The sequence below is a fragment of the Phoca vitulina genome, unplaced genomic scaffold (assembly GCF_004348235.1).
Source record: "Phoca vitulina isolate PV1807 unplaced genomic scaffold, GSC_HSeal_1.0 scaffold15, whole genome shotgun sequence".
Taxonomy (NCBI): Eukaryota; Metazoa; Chordata; class Mammalia; order Carnivora; family Phocidae; genus Phoca; species Phoca vitulina.
Genome location: NW_022589718.1, coordinates 18,315,229 through 18,331,391, shown reverse-complemented (window position 1 = coordinate 18,331,391; position 16,163 = coordinate 18,315,229). Strand labels below are relative to the sequence as shown.

Genomic DNA, 16,163 nt, shown 5'->3' with positions numbered 1-16,163 from the left:
CTTTTGCCTATTTTCTGAATTAGTACACAGTAAAATTGACTTTTTATTCTTTTGGTGTACAGTTCTATAAATTTTGACATGATGAGGAAGGTTCCCCTTTAAGAGTTTGGCTCCTGTAGTTCCCACTACCAACTGCTTTCATTGTCTCTACTGTTCTCCCAAGGATTGCCTGAGGAATTGGGGTAAAAGAAAATAGAAAAAAACACAAGCATCTCTTCTACTCTCCTTGAGCCAGAACTAGAGGTATCTCCTAGATACCTGTCTGCTCCAAACTGCCCAAACTCAAATCAAGGATACAGAGATGTAGAAGGTTGGTAATTTTTTATCTACTAATTAAATGTCATCTTGAATGCTGGTATTCTTACCTGATACACCTGATCTTTACTTTTTAGAAACACCAAACACCTGAGGAGCTTTGCATTCACTCCAGGTTTATAGTTCTGTTAGCAGGAGAGAGAGGCTAGTATGTATATATGCCATCTTACCTATAAACAGATTGACTGTTTTTTAGAACCATGATTTCTATCTTGTGGGTAGCAATAATTCTTCACATATTCTAGATATATGCCCCATACACATATATTTTCCAAATATTTTCGCTGAGTCTATGGATTCTTTTGAAGAGCAAATATTTTAATCTTGATTAAGTCCAATTTATTATTTTTTCTCCCATGGTTTATGTTTTTTGTGTTATAAAGATTTGGTATTCTTCTGGAAGATTTATAATTTTAGTTTTACATATGGAACCATAATCCATTTTGAGTAATTTTTATATGTGGTGTGAGTTAAGGTTGTGGTTCATTATTTACATGAGGATATTTGACTGTTCCAGCACAATTTGTTGAAGACTATTCTTTTCTCACTGAATACTCTGACACTTGTTGAAAATCAACAACCATACAACTTACACTATTTACAAAGAAATAAGGAGAAAAAGCATAGTGTAATAACATACCAGAGATACCATGGCCCAGCCAGTCTTGTTATAGATGAATTCCAAGTTGTTCCTTCTTAAATAGAGCAAACCGCCAACAAGTGACACTAACAGGGCCAAAGCAATGGTGCCAGAATAGTTGGGGGGTCTGAAGACTCGAATCTGCAAACGTGCAGTGAAAATTTTAAGAGTTGAATAAAGTAAAAGGTGTTTTTCTCTTGAGCATATTCCAGTCCTTCCAATTTTCAACTCCAAAACTTTAAAAAGGTGCCACCCTACTTTTCATTTGTGGAACTAACACTCCTTTTACCCTTTACAAATCAGAAACAAATGGCTTCCAACATCATGGCTATGTAAAAAGACCTGCTTTAGGTGAACAGTTACTATACATACACATTACTTATATTTAACCCAGAACTGCTGTGTTTCACCTATGAAACGTGGGATCATCTAGTACAGGGGGAGGAAATAGGGGTGTAATATATTTATTATTCCAAATTGGGACATTTTAACATCTTTAACATTTTTTAACATCTTTATTGACATAATACACCATACAATTCACCTGGTGTACAATTCAATGGTTTTTCTATTCACAGGGTTATCAAGTAACTTAAAGTGTAGGTATGATCAATAGATTAGAATCATTTCTGATGAAAATTCAGTAACCCTTATAAAGAATTAATAGTACTTTTTCAATATTACCCTTAGTATCTCGTATGAACTGAATGATACTGTTGCAGAACTGAATATTTGCCAAAAGATTAAAAAAGAAAAATGACAAGAGTTAACAATGATGAGAGACACCCATCTTGACTAAGAATGTGTTTATACCTTATGGTAAAATTACATATTCTAGAATAAATGTACTTTAAAATTACTGGTTATAATTGTTCACTATAGAAAATTCTGGTGAGATGAAGGAATAAAGCAGCCTTAAGCCCTCCACATAGACATTAACCACCATCAAGATTTCGGTTTGTTTACTTCCTCAATAAACTGTCTACATATCTACACTCACATTTATGCTTTAAAACAAAATTCTAGATCATACTATAAATACTACTTTTCTAACCTATACCTTGAGCTTCTTTCTATGTCAAATATACTTGTAGACCATTGTTGTCCATGCTACAGTACATATAAGTAGTCTCCTATTTTTAGACATTTCAATTATTTCCAATTGTTTTCCATTAGAATGAATGTTACTTAAAAAATATTTCTATGGCTAAGTATTTGAATCATCCCTAATATATCCTTAGGTTAAACTTCTAGAAGTAGAATTGTTAAAGTTCAATTACATAAAGACATTACACACACACAGAATTAGTTATTCCATAGTCCAAAGAACAGTATACATATTTTCTCACGTGGTTCATGAAAAGTATTATATCATTTGTATTTGCCCAAAAGCTAAATAAAAATTACACATCTTTTTTATTGATATGTTAATCACCATACCATCATTAGTTTTTGATGTAGTGTTCCATGATTCATTGTTTGTGTATAACACCCAGTGCTCCATGCAGAACGTGCCCTCTTTAATACCCATCACCAGGCTAACCCATCCCCCCACCCGCATCCCCTCTAGAACCCTCAGTTTGTTTCTCAGAGTCCATCGTCTCTCATGGTTCATCTCCCCCTCTGATTTCCCCCCCTTCATTTTTCCCTTCCAACTATCTTCCTTTTTTTTTAACACATAATGTATTATTTGTTTCAGAGGTACAGGTCTGTGATTCAACAATCTTACACAATTCACAGTGCTCACCATAGCACATACCCTAGAATTTCTTTACTAATACCTTTGAACAATATTCCATATATATTTTAGCCTCTGAAATTACTTTGTGCCCAACTCGTGTACTTTTTAATGGTTCTTAAAATATCAGTGTACCATTATTCTAAAAACCATTTAAATTCACCTAACTCAGTCAAAATTCAGCTTACGGCTATCACACGGTTTTCTCTAAACAAGGAAAAATGTTCTACAGAGTTAATTTTAAGAATCCTGTGGCCTTACTACAGTGTTATAACAAACCAAACTAATTAGTCTATTATTAAAACTGTGAGGAATAAAAACATACATGAACATCCGTTCTGTCAGCAATCCACTTTGCGAGTTGTTCAGCTGCAAATCCAATTCTTTGAAGGTCAAAAGTATCAGCTCTTTTGGGTCTGCCTTTTGGAGGAAAATGCATGAACGTAGGAGCAGAATTCATGTTGAGCTGTAAAACATAAGATAAAAAATACTAAATACAATATCCCAGCAATCTTTATATCTCATTAATCTAATATTTTATGGTTTTTCCTGCATGAATTTTAAAAAGATAGCATACATTATGAAAATCCAAGTGGCTTTCCAGAGCTTAATTATTGTGCTTATTCATTGTAATATGCTATTGACTGAAAAAGAACTTGTGAATTTGGTTAAGTTCTCAGAACCTTCACATATAACATTACAATTTCACTTAAGCAGTTATTAAAGAAAAAGTACTGGCACTTGTTGAAAAAAATGCATAAAAGCATTAATGTCAAATTATTAAATTCTCTATTAAAAATTTGAAGACTTTTTAAAAATGATGATTATATCAGAAACCAATATTTTTGTTCTAAATAACCTGAATTTACCAGACTACAGGAGAAATCCACAATGATAATCTTTTTCTGTTCAATTTCTCTATTAATTCAAGTGTCTTAAAATGATTATATGTCACAATTATTTTCTATAGGCAATTCCATTTGAAAAGTGCATTGAATAGAAGACTACTTTTAATATAAATGGTGCTTATTAAGAATATAATACCTAAAACAAATGTTAGGTTAATTTGCATTGAGTAGCAAACTACAAAAATTATATAAATTCTCACTGCTCAGGAATATGAAAAATGTCTCAAATAAAGGCCAACAGATTTTTGGCCTTGACTTGCAAAATAGTTCAGCATTTCCCAATACTGAGATGAAAAGCGAAATCAAAGCAAAAATTGTCATTGCAGCTGACATCAAAGTAAAGATGCAGCAGTGCCAACAGTGGGCTTGCGTGTTATGGACATTAGTAAGGCTGGTTAAAGAGAACAAAACACACAGTCACCAGTTGCTTTCTTCTCTGTGCTTTTTCCCATGCTAGACTTTGTTCGTGTGTGTTTCCATGGTGGATGCACGAGAGATAATTAGAGCCAACACGTAAATAACATACTACAAGTAAAAACTCTCTGCGTTGGAACAATCAAAAAATTCCTACTAAGGTTTAAGATCTAAAAATCTTAGAGTTTAAAAAAAATCATACAATTCAAAGCTTTCATCATCATTAAAATGTACAAATTCCCCAAGGCTACACAAAGCAGGGTACAACGCAGATCTTATTACTAGTCCAGACCTGCTTCTAACACACCAATCATTAACTGGTTGGTCTGTCGTCATTCACTTAGCCTCAACCATTACATGGGAATCATATATAATTGAAGTTACTTTCCCAACAAGTCCCAAGTAAGTCAGGAATTACCAAGTTTTAGCATTCATATTACTATTATCTTCAGACAGCACAATGTTTTAAAATGGCAGTTTAGAAAGAGCACTTCAACAAAATGTGGTTCAATAGTGAGTGAGAGAAGAAACCTAGCATTAAAAATCTTTTAGTTCTCAATAATGCAAAATATGTACTTCCCTGTTTTTGTACATTATAATTCCACATAAAAGCCACTAACTGCTACTTTTATGCATTTTAAAGTAACTCTTATTGCTAAGCCAGGGGCTAGGTTTTAGAAAAGACAAAGCAATTCTATATTCAGAATTCTGCTGAATCAAAATTAACCTGAGGAAATTTTTCAACTAAAAACAATCTTGATGTCAGCTTTCATATCTATGTCAAACTTTAAAAAAAACAAATTATGTCTAAAGCATACAAAAGAATTCAATGATTCTACCTAACAATATCTCTACATGGTTATATCCTGGCGGCCCATACAGTCAGTACTCAGCACACAGTTTGAATTAGTCGCTCACATTTTAAAGATAGGAAAATTTCATATAAAAATTCGTATTTGGGTTTCTCCTTGAAAAAAACAGCTCTAGCTACATGTGGCCTGCATCTGCTAAACACAGCTAGAACAAGCTGTATCCCTCTGAGGTCAAGTTCGTCTGCTCCAGTCTGCTGTAGTCCTCATCCACACCATACTGTTTCCTCAACAACGAGATCAACTGTCAGCTCCATACTGTTTTGCTGATTTTATTTCTTATAGTAGTTAGGAGAAAAATGAAATAGTATTTCCACTAAAGATTTATTTTATAAAAAAAGACCCAGAAAGACTTTGTTTTATGAAAATAGGAGAGAACATATGTAATTATGCAAGTAAAGAACTAATGTGTTTAATATATTAAGAATGTACATAAATAAAGATGCCATAATGCAACTAAACTCATCCAATCTGCTTTCTTCATTTAGTTTACAAACCTGGCCAGGATAGATATTTGGGCTTAAAGCCTCTGCTCTAGCAGTCAGATTGGACCTGGGCAACTATTTCCTAATATGGCAGAGAGGATTCACGTGTATAATGAATAGCACTTCACCTGATGATCTCTAAGGTCAATTCTCCCGAGAGTCCATGGAGACCTATAAATTACATGAAATAATATTTGGTTCTTATAGTACTATAATTTCCCTTTGTAAGGTTATGTGAAATTACAGATGGTCCCTGACTTATGATGGTTCAACTTGTAATTTTTTAACCTTACAATGGTGCCAAAGTGACACACATTCAGTAGAAACTGTACTTCACATTTTGAATTTGGATCTTTTTGTGAGGTAGTGATACGCAATACAGTACTCTCTCATGATGCTGACCAAGCGCAGTGAGCCACAGCTCTCGGTCAACCATGCGATCATGAGGGTAAACAACTGATACACTGACAACCGTTCTGTTTTTCACTTTCACTACCATATTCAATGAATCACAATGATATTCAATACTTTAATATGAAACAGGCTTTGTGTTAGATGATTCTGTCCAACTGTAGACTAATTTAAGTGTTCTGAGGACACTGAAGGTAGGGTAGGCTAAACTGATATCCAGTAGTTACGTGTACTAAATGCATTTTTGACTTACAATATTTTCGACTTACAATGGCTTTATCAGGACATAACCCCAATGTAAGTCAAGGAAGATCTGTACCTACACACACACACACACACACACACACACACACACACACATGTGTGTGTGTTATTATTATGATATTATTACTATCAGCTCCCTGATCTGTAAGCTCTTTATGGGGAAGAGCTATGTATGTGTTTCTCACCAACCCATTGCTCCTACAGAGTAGACAGTCAATAAGATTTGCTGAATAGGTGAACAGAAAGAAACATCCCAAAAGGCAAAATAAATTTATAGGGGAATAAATAAGTGAGGAATACTAACAGGAAAGACCAAGAATAAAGGGTACTGAAGGCAAAAAAGGAAATTTCTTATTCAACTAGAAACTGGTATTCAAATAATCAATCTGGAAGCAAGTAAGAAAAAATACTAATGGCCCATTTATAATTAGTGAGCTAGATTCTTTACAGAACTAAATGCTTTTCCATGACCTCATAAAGTAAAATGCCAAAGAATGTCACATGTGAGAAAAATAAAATAGACCAAACTAATCAATGCCATGTACTACAATAAATTTTACATTTGAAAGGCACTGATCACGTAGTGACAAATACAAAAAATATTAGTAGCTGCAAGGTAACAGCATGACTAAGAACTAGAGCTCTGGGGACAGACTACCGAGCTCAAACTCTAGCCCTGTATTACACTAACTGTAAACTTAGAAAAGCAACCTCTCCATACTTTAATTTACTTATATGTAAAATAAAGATCACATTATTTTCCTCATTGGATCGTTGTGAAACTAAATAAAAGAATATACATTAAGCACTTTGAAGAGTACTTGGACCATGAGCACTTAATGTTAGCAATGATGATGACACAACCATGACAAAACTGATGACAACTAGCATCCTTATGCTGCAATTCATTATCTTGCTCTACAGAGAAGACTGTGTAAATGAGAATGTGTTAGTCCGCTCAGGTTACTGTAACAGAATACCACGGACTGGGTGGCTTAAAAAACAGAAATTTGTTCTCACTGATATGAGGAATTCTTAATCTCAGGAAACAAACTGAGGGTTGTTGGAGTGGTGGGGGTTGGGAGGGATGGGGTGGCTGGGTGATAGACATTGGGGAGGGTATGTGCTATGGTGAGTGCTGTGAATTGTGTAAGACTAATGAATCACAGACCTGTACCTCTGAAACAAATAATACATTATATGTTACAAAAAAAAAAGAAGATAATAGGAAGGGAAAAATGAATGGAGGGAATCAGAGGGGGAGACGAACCATGAGAGACTATGGACTCTGAGAAACAAACTGAGGGTTCTAGAGGGGAGGGGGGTGGGGGGATGGGTTAGCCTGGTGGTGAGTATTAAATAGGGCACATTCTGAATGGAGCACTGGGAGTTATACGCAAACAATGAATCATGGAACACTACATCAAAAACTAATGATGTAACGTATGGTGATTAATATAACATAATAAAAAAAAATAGAAATTTGTAGTCTCACAGTTCTGGAAGTTGGAAGTCCAAGATCAAGATGCCAGTAGAACTGGTCTCTGATGAGACCTGATTTGCTGATTTGCAGACGGTCGTCTTCTTGCAGTGTCCTTACATGGCCTTTTCTCTGTGCACATACTCTCCTGGTATCTGCTGCTTCTTATAAGGACACCAGTCTATTGGATTAGGGTCCCATTCTACAATCTCATTTAACCTTAATTATCTCCTTATAGGCCCTTGCTCCAAATACAGTTACTTCTAGGTTATGGCTTCAACATATGAGTTTGGGAAGCACACAATTCAGTCCATAATAGAGAATACTTTTAAATAAATATTTATTACTTTACATGTAAAATTCTATCTGTTACATTGGAAAAAGTGAGGGTTAAGTAAAAATTACATTGAATTTATATAAAATTTCATAAATTTGTATAAAATATCACCTAAACCCAATACAGTTAAATGTCAAAATAAGGATAATGCATGTAAACTACCACTACACCCTTGAAAAAATATATTTCCTCAGGGCACCTGGGTGGCTCAGTCATTAACGTCTGCCTTGGGCTCAGGTCATGATCCCAGGGTCCTGGGATCGAGCCCCGCATCAGGCTCCCTGCTCAGCGGGAAGCCTGCTTCTCCCTCTCCCACTCCCCCTGCTTGTGTTCCCTCTCTCGCTGTCTCTCACTGTCAAATAAGTAAATAAAATCTTTAAAAAATATATGTTTCCTCTATAATGGAAAAGTTAAAATGTGTTTAGCATACTAATAGCAAAAACTGTGCAATGATAAAGATAACATTGGCTAAAATTATTTTAATCACATCACAGAATTTATTATAACTACTTATTGTCTTTATTAACTTATTCAGTGAATTGTATTTTTATTTGACCAACAAAACCGTATCCACCATAACCAACTCTATTAAGTATATTAGCAAAATAATACCTGTTGAAAAACATCTGTCCCCTCATCATAGTCCACCATACTGAAGAAGAGTTTGTTGCAAAAGGCAGATGAGTAGCGCCAGGAGTTAGCCAGTATTTGATATTCTTCATTAGCTTGCCTGATAAGGAGAATGGGGCAGAGTAAAAACATATCAGTACTCAGGCATTAACAAAGCTGTTAATAAAACAGGTTTCTAACACCAGGGTTGGCTAATTTCTGCACAGACTGCAAGCGCTGATTTTATATTTCTACATGACTGTAACAAAATAGGAGAAATATTCCATCACATGTGAAAATTATTTAAGATTCATATTTTGTTGTTCATACAGCTTTACGGCACCTCAGCCACACGGATTCATTTGCGTTGCTATGACTGCTATTGCACTATATACGGGCAGAGCTGAACAGCTGTAACGGAAAGCGTGCGGGCCAGACAGTGTGTGGCATGGCACTTTAAATAACTGGCAATTCTTATTCTAGGGTTTGTGGCATCCCCCCCCTTCAGATGATTTTTAGTAAAGGACATAAAGCAATTTTTAAGAATATGGGCAATTCAGTTTAACAGAGAACAAAAATCATAGGCATTTTTTTACATTGTAAACACAGTTATACTGCATCTTTATATATTCCATTTATCTAAAAGTGCATTTACATTCAAAATTGCTAATTAGTAAAAGTAAGTAAAAATTCCCCTGGTAGTTAAACCAAATGCCAGAAATAAGCCCTCTTCTATGAACATTACCCACTCCTATTTTGAATTAATTTCTATTGGACATTTCGTTGATTTTCCAAATAATAAAGCTTTATTTAAGTGTAGGGTTGGAGTGGAAACAGAGACATGGCATTGCTAGAAGGATATAAGTACAGTCATAGAAACAAGAAGCAACAAGTGATCATTAAAACATGTTTTTATAAAGTGTGTTACCTCCACATAATTGAGAAAGGAGTCTATCTCCTCCCTCTCCCAAAATGGAAGAGATAAAAATGTATAATCTCATAATAACACAAAGACTTGGAGCAGTCAGCAGCAGGTAAGAGATTTCAAGAAATACCTGGAAAACAGAAAGCTAGTGGAAAAGTTTTGATGGAGGAAGGTATAATCACAAAAGGAGATTGCACTGCAGGAAAGAGTTAGGAAAAATGCTGGATTAAGAAGCAGCGGAGTCTGGAGATAAGAAATGGAACTCAGAGATCATAATTAAATTTCTTTATATGGGATAGAAGACCCAAACTCCTGCCCCACTCCCAACCAGTTCCTATGTGAGTCTTTCTATACCTAAGTGACTGGACTATTAAAAAAAAAAAAAATCACCTTATGTGACCGAGAAAAACCCAACATGATAAATAAAAAAAAAAATCCCAAACAAAACAGACTCCAGAAGAAACATAATTCAAAGAAGTACAAAAACATTAAAAAGAAACTTTAATATACTCAGAAAAAGTCAGAGGAATTTGTCAAGAACTGTGCAGGGTATGAGATTTTATCTTATATACAAGCTAACAAGCTACCCTGTTACTGTTTCATGGAGGCTGGCAGAAAAGATGAGACTGCTGGGTCAGAGACAGCGGACTTTATTACTTCATGTTCATTCACATCAGTTCCCCCTGCCCCCAAGTCTCACGGGTGACACAAAGGGTCCTTCGTGAATGCCAGCACACACAGTTAACTGTGTTAAAGGAGAACACCGAGGTTGAGGCACTTACTGTTTTTATAATAAGTGAGAAGAAGCCTGTGCTTTGTTCAGTGGGAGACATTATTTCATTCCTTAAGGCTTCTCACTGCACACACACCCCTGAGAAACTGCCCAGGTAAAGAGCAATCAGGTCTCTGCCTTCTTGGCATAACCAGTCAGAACATGCAGAGATGCTCAGGGCCCATGACAGCCTGCTTCTTCCAATAGTATTCACACACCCACACACACAAACACAAACACACACACACACACACACACACACACACACACACACACACCCCAATACCATAGAAAAAAGGAACAAAGAAAGTAAAAGAGAGCACTTAAAATTTAAAATATGATTGTTCAAATTAAATACCAGTATTAGAAGACAGTGTTAAATAAAAATCACAGAATAAAAAAGACACAGGTGGACTATACTGGAAAAAAAGAGGGAGAAAGGGACCTAGAGATATAATCCAAAAATTCCAACTTTCAGAGGAGACCCAGAAATACAAGAGAGAGAGAAGGGAGGAAATATTTCTGGAGACAGAATTAAAGGAGACTAAGTCTTCAAATTAAAATTATTTCCCAGGTTCTAAGTAAGAAAAACAAGAAAAGACCAACACCAGACATACTGTGATATTCCAGATTACAGACAAAAAGGTCAGAGAAAAAAATATGTCACAATGACAAATGATGAGATTGGGATTGGACTAATAATTATCAACACTAGATATTGGCAGATAATTGAACAATTCCTTCAGAGTTTTGAGAGCATGTTATTTTCAATGTAGAATTCTGTATCAAGCCAAACAATTAAGTTTGAAATAAACATATTCTCAGAAATGTAAGGAATGTGAAATTACCTTAGGATATAACTGAAAGAAAGGTAATATGAATGAAAAAATGAGAAAACTTGAGAGTATGATAGAAACGCTGTAAGAAAGGGAAAAGGGCAACTAGAATTATGGTTAAGGTAGGCAGGGTAGAAGATGTTTAAGAAAACTGTGATCCACCTAAGAAGCTATAAAGTACAAATTAGAACAGAAATTTAATTGGACTTTAAGATAAAAAGATTCTAAGCAATCATTAGAATCAGTAGAAGTTGGAAGATATTAAGACCATAGTATGTAAGACATATTTGGTCCAGGAAAAACTACAAGAAAATATATAAGATGCATATTAAAATGTATCATAATTTTAATTGGAAATGAGGAAGTTTCATTATTTTGAACAGTATGGAATGTAAATGCTATCAACCCTTGACGATGTAAAAGTACAATTAACAGGATTTGGTAGGTAAAATGGAAACGGGAGAGGTGAGAAGAAGGGGTGTGCTTACTAATCTTCATGTGACCAATTAGGGAATCAAGAGAGGTCATTTATAGTTAATGGACAAGAAATAGAAGGATGCCATTTACTGTTACAATAATAAAAGAACTAGCAGCTACAAAAATGAGAGATGAATTAAATCCTTACCTACCGTAGCAAGAAACATCAAGATCAAGTCTGCTTTATGAAATACTGTTATAAAAATAATATTTAGAAATATCAAGAAAAAAAATCACTAGAGGAAGAAAATAAAAAGGAATAATAGTGATTGCCTATGGCCAAGTATACACATAGATGAGTGTAGAGGCTAGGGAGTATAGTTGTTCATTTTAGGCTTTTTTAATTAACAAGGAGCACATAATATTGCTGTGATTAAAATATATATATTTAAAAGGGTTAAATACGAACAGGGCTATAATCTGAGGTCACTTAGCATAAAGACCTTAACGGCATCATCTTATTGGACCATAGTACAAAAACAGATCATTGTAAGGATCAGCTTAAGATTGCACTGTGCTCAGCAGGCAGAACATGTTCAATGAAAATGATCACAATCTTTTAAAGCTTTGGTGGTTGAATAAGATTTAATTTACTATAATTCACTGAAAAACTATTTATTGAGCACTTAATAGCTAAGTGAGCTAATCTCTAAGGTCTCTGCTCTCATGAAGTTGATATTTTAGTGGAGAGACATATAATAAACAACCAAATAAGTAATTAAAATCCACAATACACACTGAGAAAATAATAGAGAGAATGGTATTACAGAAAATAATGGAGGATCTTTGTAGATGGAATGTCAAGAAAGGTTTCTCAGATAAAATGACTCTAAAGCTCAAATCCCAAGGATGAGAAAAACACAACACTGAAAGAAGCTAGAGAATAAACATTTCAGGTAGCAGGAAAAGCAAGCACAAAGGCCTAAGGAGGGAAAGAACTTAAGATGCTAGTAAAATGAAGCTGTGACATAAATGAGAACATGCTCTCTGTTTATTAGAGGAATACACAGAATACAGAGCTTATGCCCTCCCTCATCTATTTAAAACAGTGCCTCACTGCTACAATAAAAACAGTAAAAACCAGCATAAGTCCTAAAATCTGATTTGATTTTTGTCATATGGAATATAATATTACTGGTAAGTATTCATCATTGATTTTTAAAGAAGCACTTCACACAGTGAATTGGCACCAACAATTAAGTAGGTCTGAACATCTCTGCACGCTAATAAACCTCAAGAGAACAATGCTACCTTTAGAAAAAAATCATTAAAAAGATTAACATCACAATTAAAAAAACCAGTATATTTCTCCACAAAAGAACATTCTAACTTCGAAAAACTGAAACTAAGGGAAATAGCAAATCAGCAAAAACTGGCATTCTTGTGACAATGATATTCTAAGAAATGAAAATGCTTCATTCTGAAAAATATGCAAGAAGAAAACAATCAAATTTTAGTATTCAACATCTATGTATAGTATCTTATAGAACAATGTAGCATAGGAATAATGTTGAATTTCTTTCCCTCATAATGCTGTAACCTAGCCCATACATACTAGAATCTATTAAATATACATTCATGTATTCATTCACTCCACAAATATACACTAGTGTTGCCAAAAATTAAAAAGGAGCAAGGGCTCTGATCTTAAGGAGAATACAGTCCAGTGAGAAAGAGAGGCCCCATACAAGTATATACAACATTTCAGATAATCATAAGTACTCTGAAGAAAAACAAGAAAATGTGACAAAGAGCACTGAGGAGTCAAAGAGGATGGTGGTCTTGGGAAGAAAAAAAAGAAATATTTTAAATCTATTTACCATCACAAATATATGCTATTTGCCAAAGGAATAGTAGGCATGACTTGAAAGGTTATAATGACTAAATCATCAATCTAACATCATCTAATGACTAAGTCATCATCTAACATCTAACATCATCTAAAGCATCATCTAACATAATTCATAATGTCAATTTCATATGCAAATATGGAACCCAGATTTTAATGATGTTTTTTCAGCATTTTAATATGTGCTACAATAATAAAGTAGAACTCACAATTTCCACCTTTAAGAAAAATGAATAGAAACGCACTAATGCATAAGTAAGATACATACACAGTTGACCCTTGAACAACATGGGACTGAACTGCAAAGGTCCACTTATATGAAAATTTTTTGATACAATACTGTAAATGTATTTTCTCGTCCTTATAATTTTAATAACATTTTCTTTTCTCTAGCTTTATTATCAGACTACAGTATATAATACATATTATATATAAAATATTTGCTAATCAATTATTTATGTTATATGTAAAGTTTCCTGTCAACAGTAGGCTATTAGTAAGTTTTGGGGGAGTCAAAAGTTATGCACAGGGGCGCCTGGGTGGCTCAGTCATTAAGCGTCTGCCTTCGACTCAGATCATGATCCCAGGGTCCTGGGACCGAGCCCCGCATCAGGCTACCTGCTCAGCGGGAAGCTTGCTTCTCCCTCTCCCACTCCCCCTGCTTGTGTTCCCTCTCTCGCTGTGTCTTTCTCTGTCAAATAAATAAATAAAATCTTTAAAAAAAAAAAAAAAAAACCCAACCCCTGTGTTGTTCAAAGATCAACTGTATATTTAAAAAAAAGAATGCAGATTCTAAGTGCGATATATATAGCATATAGAAGAGAATGAGATCATAGTGGACTGGAGTAGTTGGACAAAGCGTGAATGTGAAAATATTCAGAAAAGAATGGAAGGACTAAAATTATAATAAGAAAGGACTGAAAGAGAATATTAAGGTAGCAGAAGCAGTATAAACAAAGACTACCCAGTCTGAAATGTGTATTATGTATTTCAAATAATAGAATATAAGCTTCATGTTAGAAAATAAGGCAAGAGACTGGAAGCTCTCTTCCAGTAGAAATATAAATAGGACCTTGACTTTATTCTACAAACAGTGAACAACTATAAATGTTCTGAAAAAAGTGGATTGTACAAAATACTAATTTAAAAAGTGGTATCTGGCAACAGTGTGTACTGTATATTGGAGGTGGAGAAAATAAATGGGAAACACTTAGAATGTTACTATACTAGTCTAGTTGGGAAAATATATGAGGTTATTAAACTAGTATATAAATGAAGTTACGACCTATTTCTTACATATTTTCCTTTGGAATCTAGAGCACAAAGCAACCAAAAACTCTTCTAGACAGGTTGCTTCTACTTAAGAATATATCTAGCTAGGGGGTGTGTGGGTGGCTCAGTTAGTCAAGCCTCTGCCTTAGGCTCAGGTCATGATCCCAGGATCCTGGGATTGAGCTCCAGCAGTGAGTCTGCTTCTCCCTCTCCCTCTGGCCCTCCCCCCTACTCTCTCTCTCGCTCTCTCAAATGAATAAATAAAAAATCTAAAAAAAAAAAGAATATTTCTAGCTGGAATAGAGAATTCCAGTGGAGCCAAGCAAATTACACTTTCTTAACACAAATATAATACTTAGAGAAAATATAATACTGACAACGTAAATGGGGGCCTTTTTTTCTGTTGGGTGCAATTCAGTAGCAATAGCATCAGTGAACAGATCTGTTTGTCATTAAATAATTCAATGAGACTGGGAAATACGTATTTCAAAGTTAATGATACCTATTCAAAGTAAAAAGGACTCCTGAGAAGGAATGTGCCCTGATAACGTAAACCCAGTTCTCTAAACTTAACTAACTCCATTATCCCTTACCCCCCATATTGGAACTTCTCAATGCTTAATAGGTAAATAGAGGAATCCTAACTAATGACAAAGAAAGTCACTGGATTCTTGCATATGTCTATGTCGGCTTAGACTAACAAGCAAATAAGACATCACCAGTACTTATTAGCACAATTCAGCCCTCACTGCCACCTGAACATTGAAAGTTGAAAACCACAAATTCTATAAGCACTTAACCGTTACCTAAAAAAATATTTTTTGTTTCAGTAGTTCAGAGGACTATTAGAGGCCTACTTTTATAAGGTTAAAGGACATTGTAAATTGTTCTAATATATTTTTATGCAGCCTGAAGAGGGCAGTCAAGTTGCATCAAAGCACCCAGAAGGGCTTAGGCAATAACTTCAGGGCATGCTTCTGTTAAATCTGTTATATTAAATCTTCTAAATTTTTTTATTATGGGAACAAGAAAAAAACATCACCTAATCCAAACGCTGTAACTTTTTAATATTATAACCCTTTTTAAAAGGTTATGTAAAACTAAAAGGGATTATTAACTCATCTGTAGCTGTAGATATTTAATATATTTCCCATGAGGAATGTAATTTTTATCTTTAATGTCCTTGAAGGGATTTTTTTAAAAGAAATATGGTTTTTCTTTTTAATATTAATCAAACTTCCTATAAGGTAACAGATTCTTATCAAAATCTCAATGTATGTCTTTTGGAGTCATATATTTATGATGACTTATATATGTATATAAATACACATTACAAAGCTATTCCAAAGTATTTCTTCATAAAACCCCTAATTAATCAATTTTTATAGATAACAATATGTAAAGAGAGATCTGATGTGAGTAAAATGCCTATTACTTACGGTTCTGGTACCCTGAAAACAAACAAACTGGTAAACAGCACAACATATAAACATTTTAACAGTGATTTTCATCTGGTTATGCTATACATTCCCAGGACCTTTAATAAATATATTGAAATATAT

At 34.4% G+C, this 16,163-nt stretch overlaps 1 protein-coding gene across 4 annotated transcripts in view; it reads right to left on the bottom strand.

Moving 5' to 3' along the window:
* TUSC3 (tumor suppressor candidate 3) overlaps positions 1-16,163 on the bottom strand; it is a 264,735-nt gene that overhangs the window by 106,176 nt on the left and 142,396 nt on the right. For all 4 annotated transcript variants that reach the window (XM_032413517.1, XM_032413516.1, XM_032413514.1 and 1 more), the window contains exons 3-5: positions 8,474-8,591; positions 3,019-3,159; positions 956-1,096 (exon numbers count right to left, since the gene is read on the bottom strand). In XM_032413517.1, the coding sequence (XP_032269408.1) occupies positions 956-1,096; positions 3,019-3,159; positions 8,474-8,591 (400 nt within the window). The remainder of the gene's footprint in view (positions 1-955; positions 1,097-3,018; positions 3,160-8,473; positions 8,592-16,163) is intronic.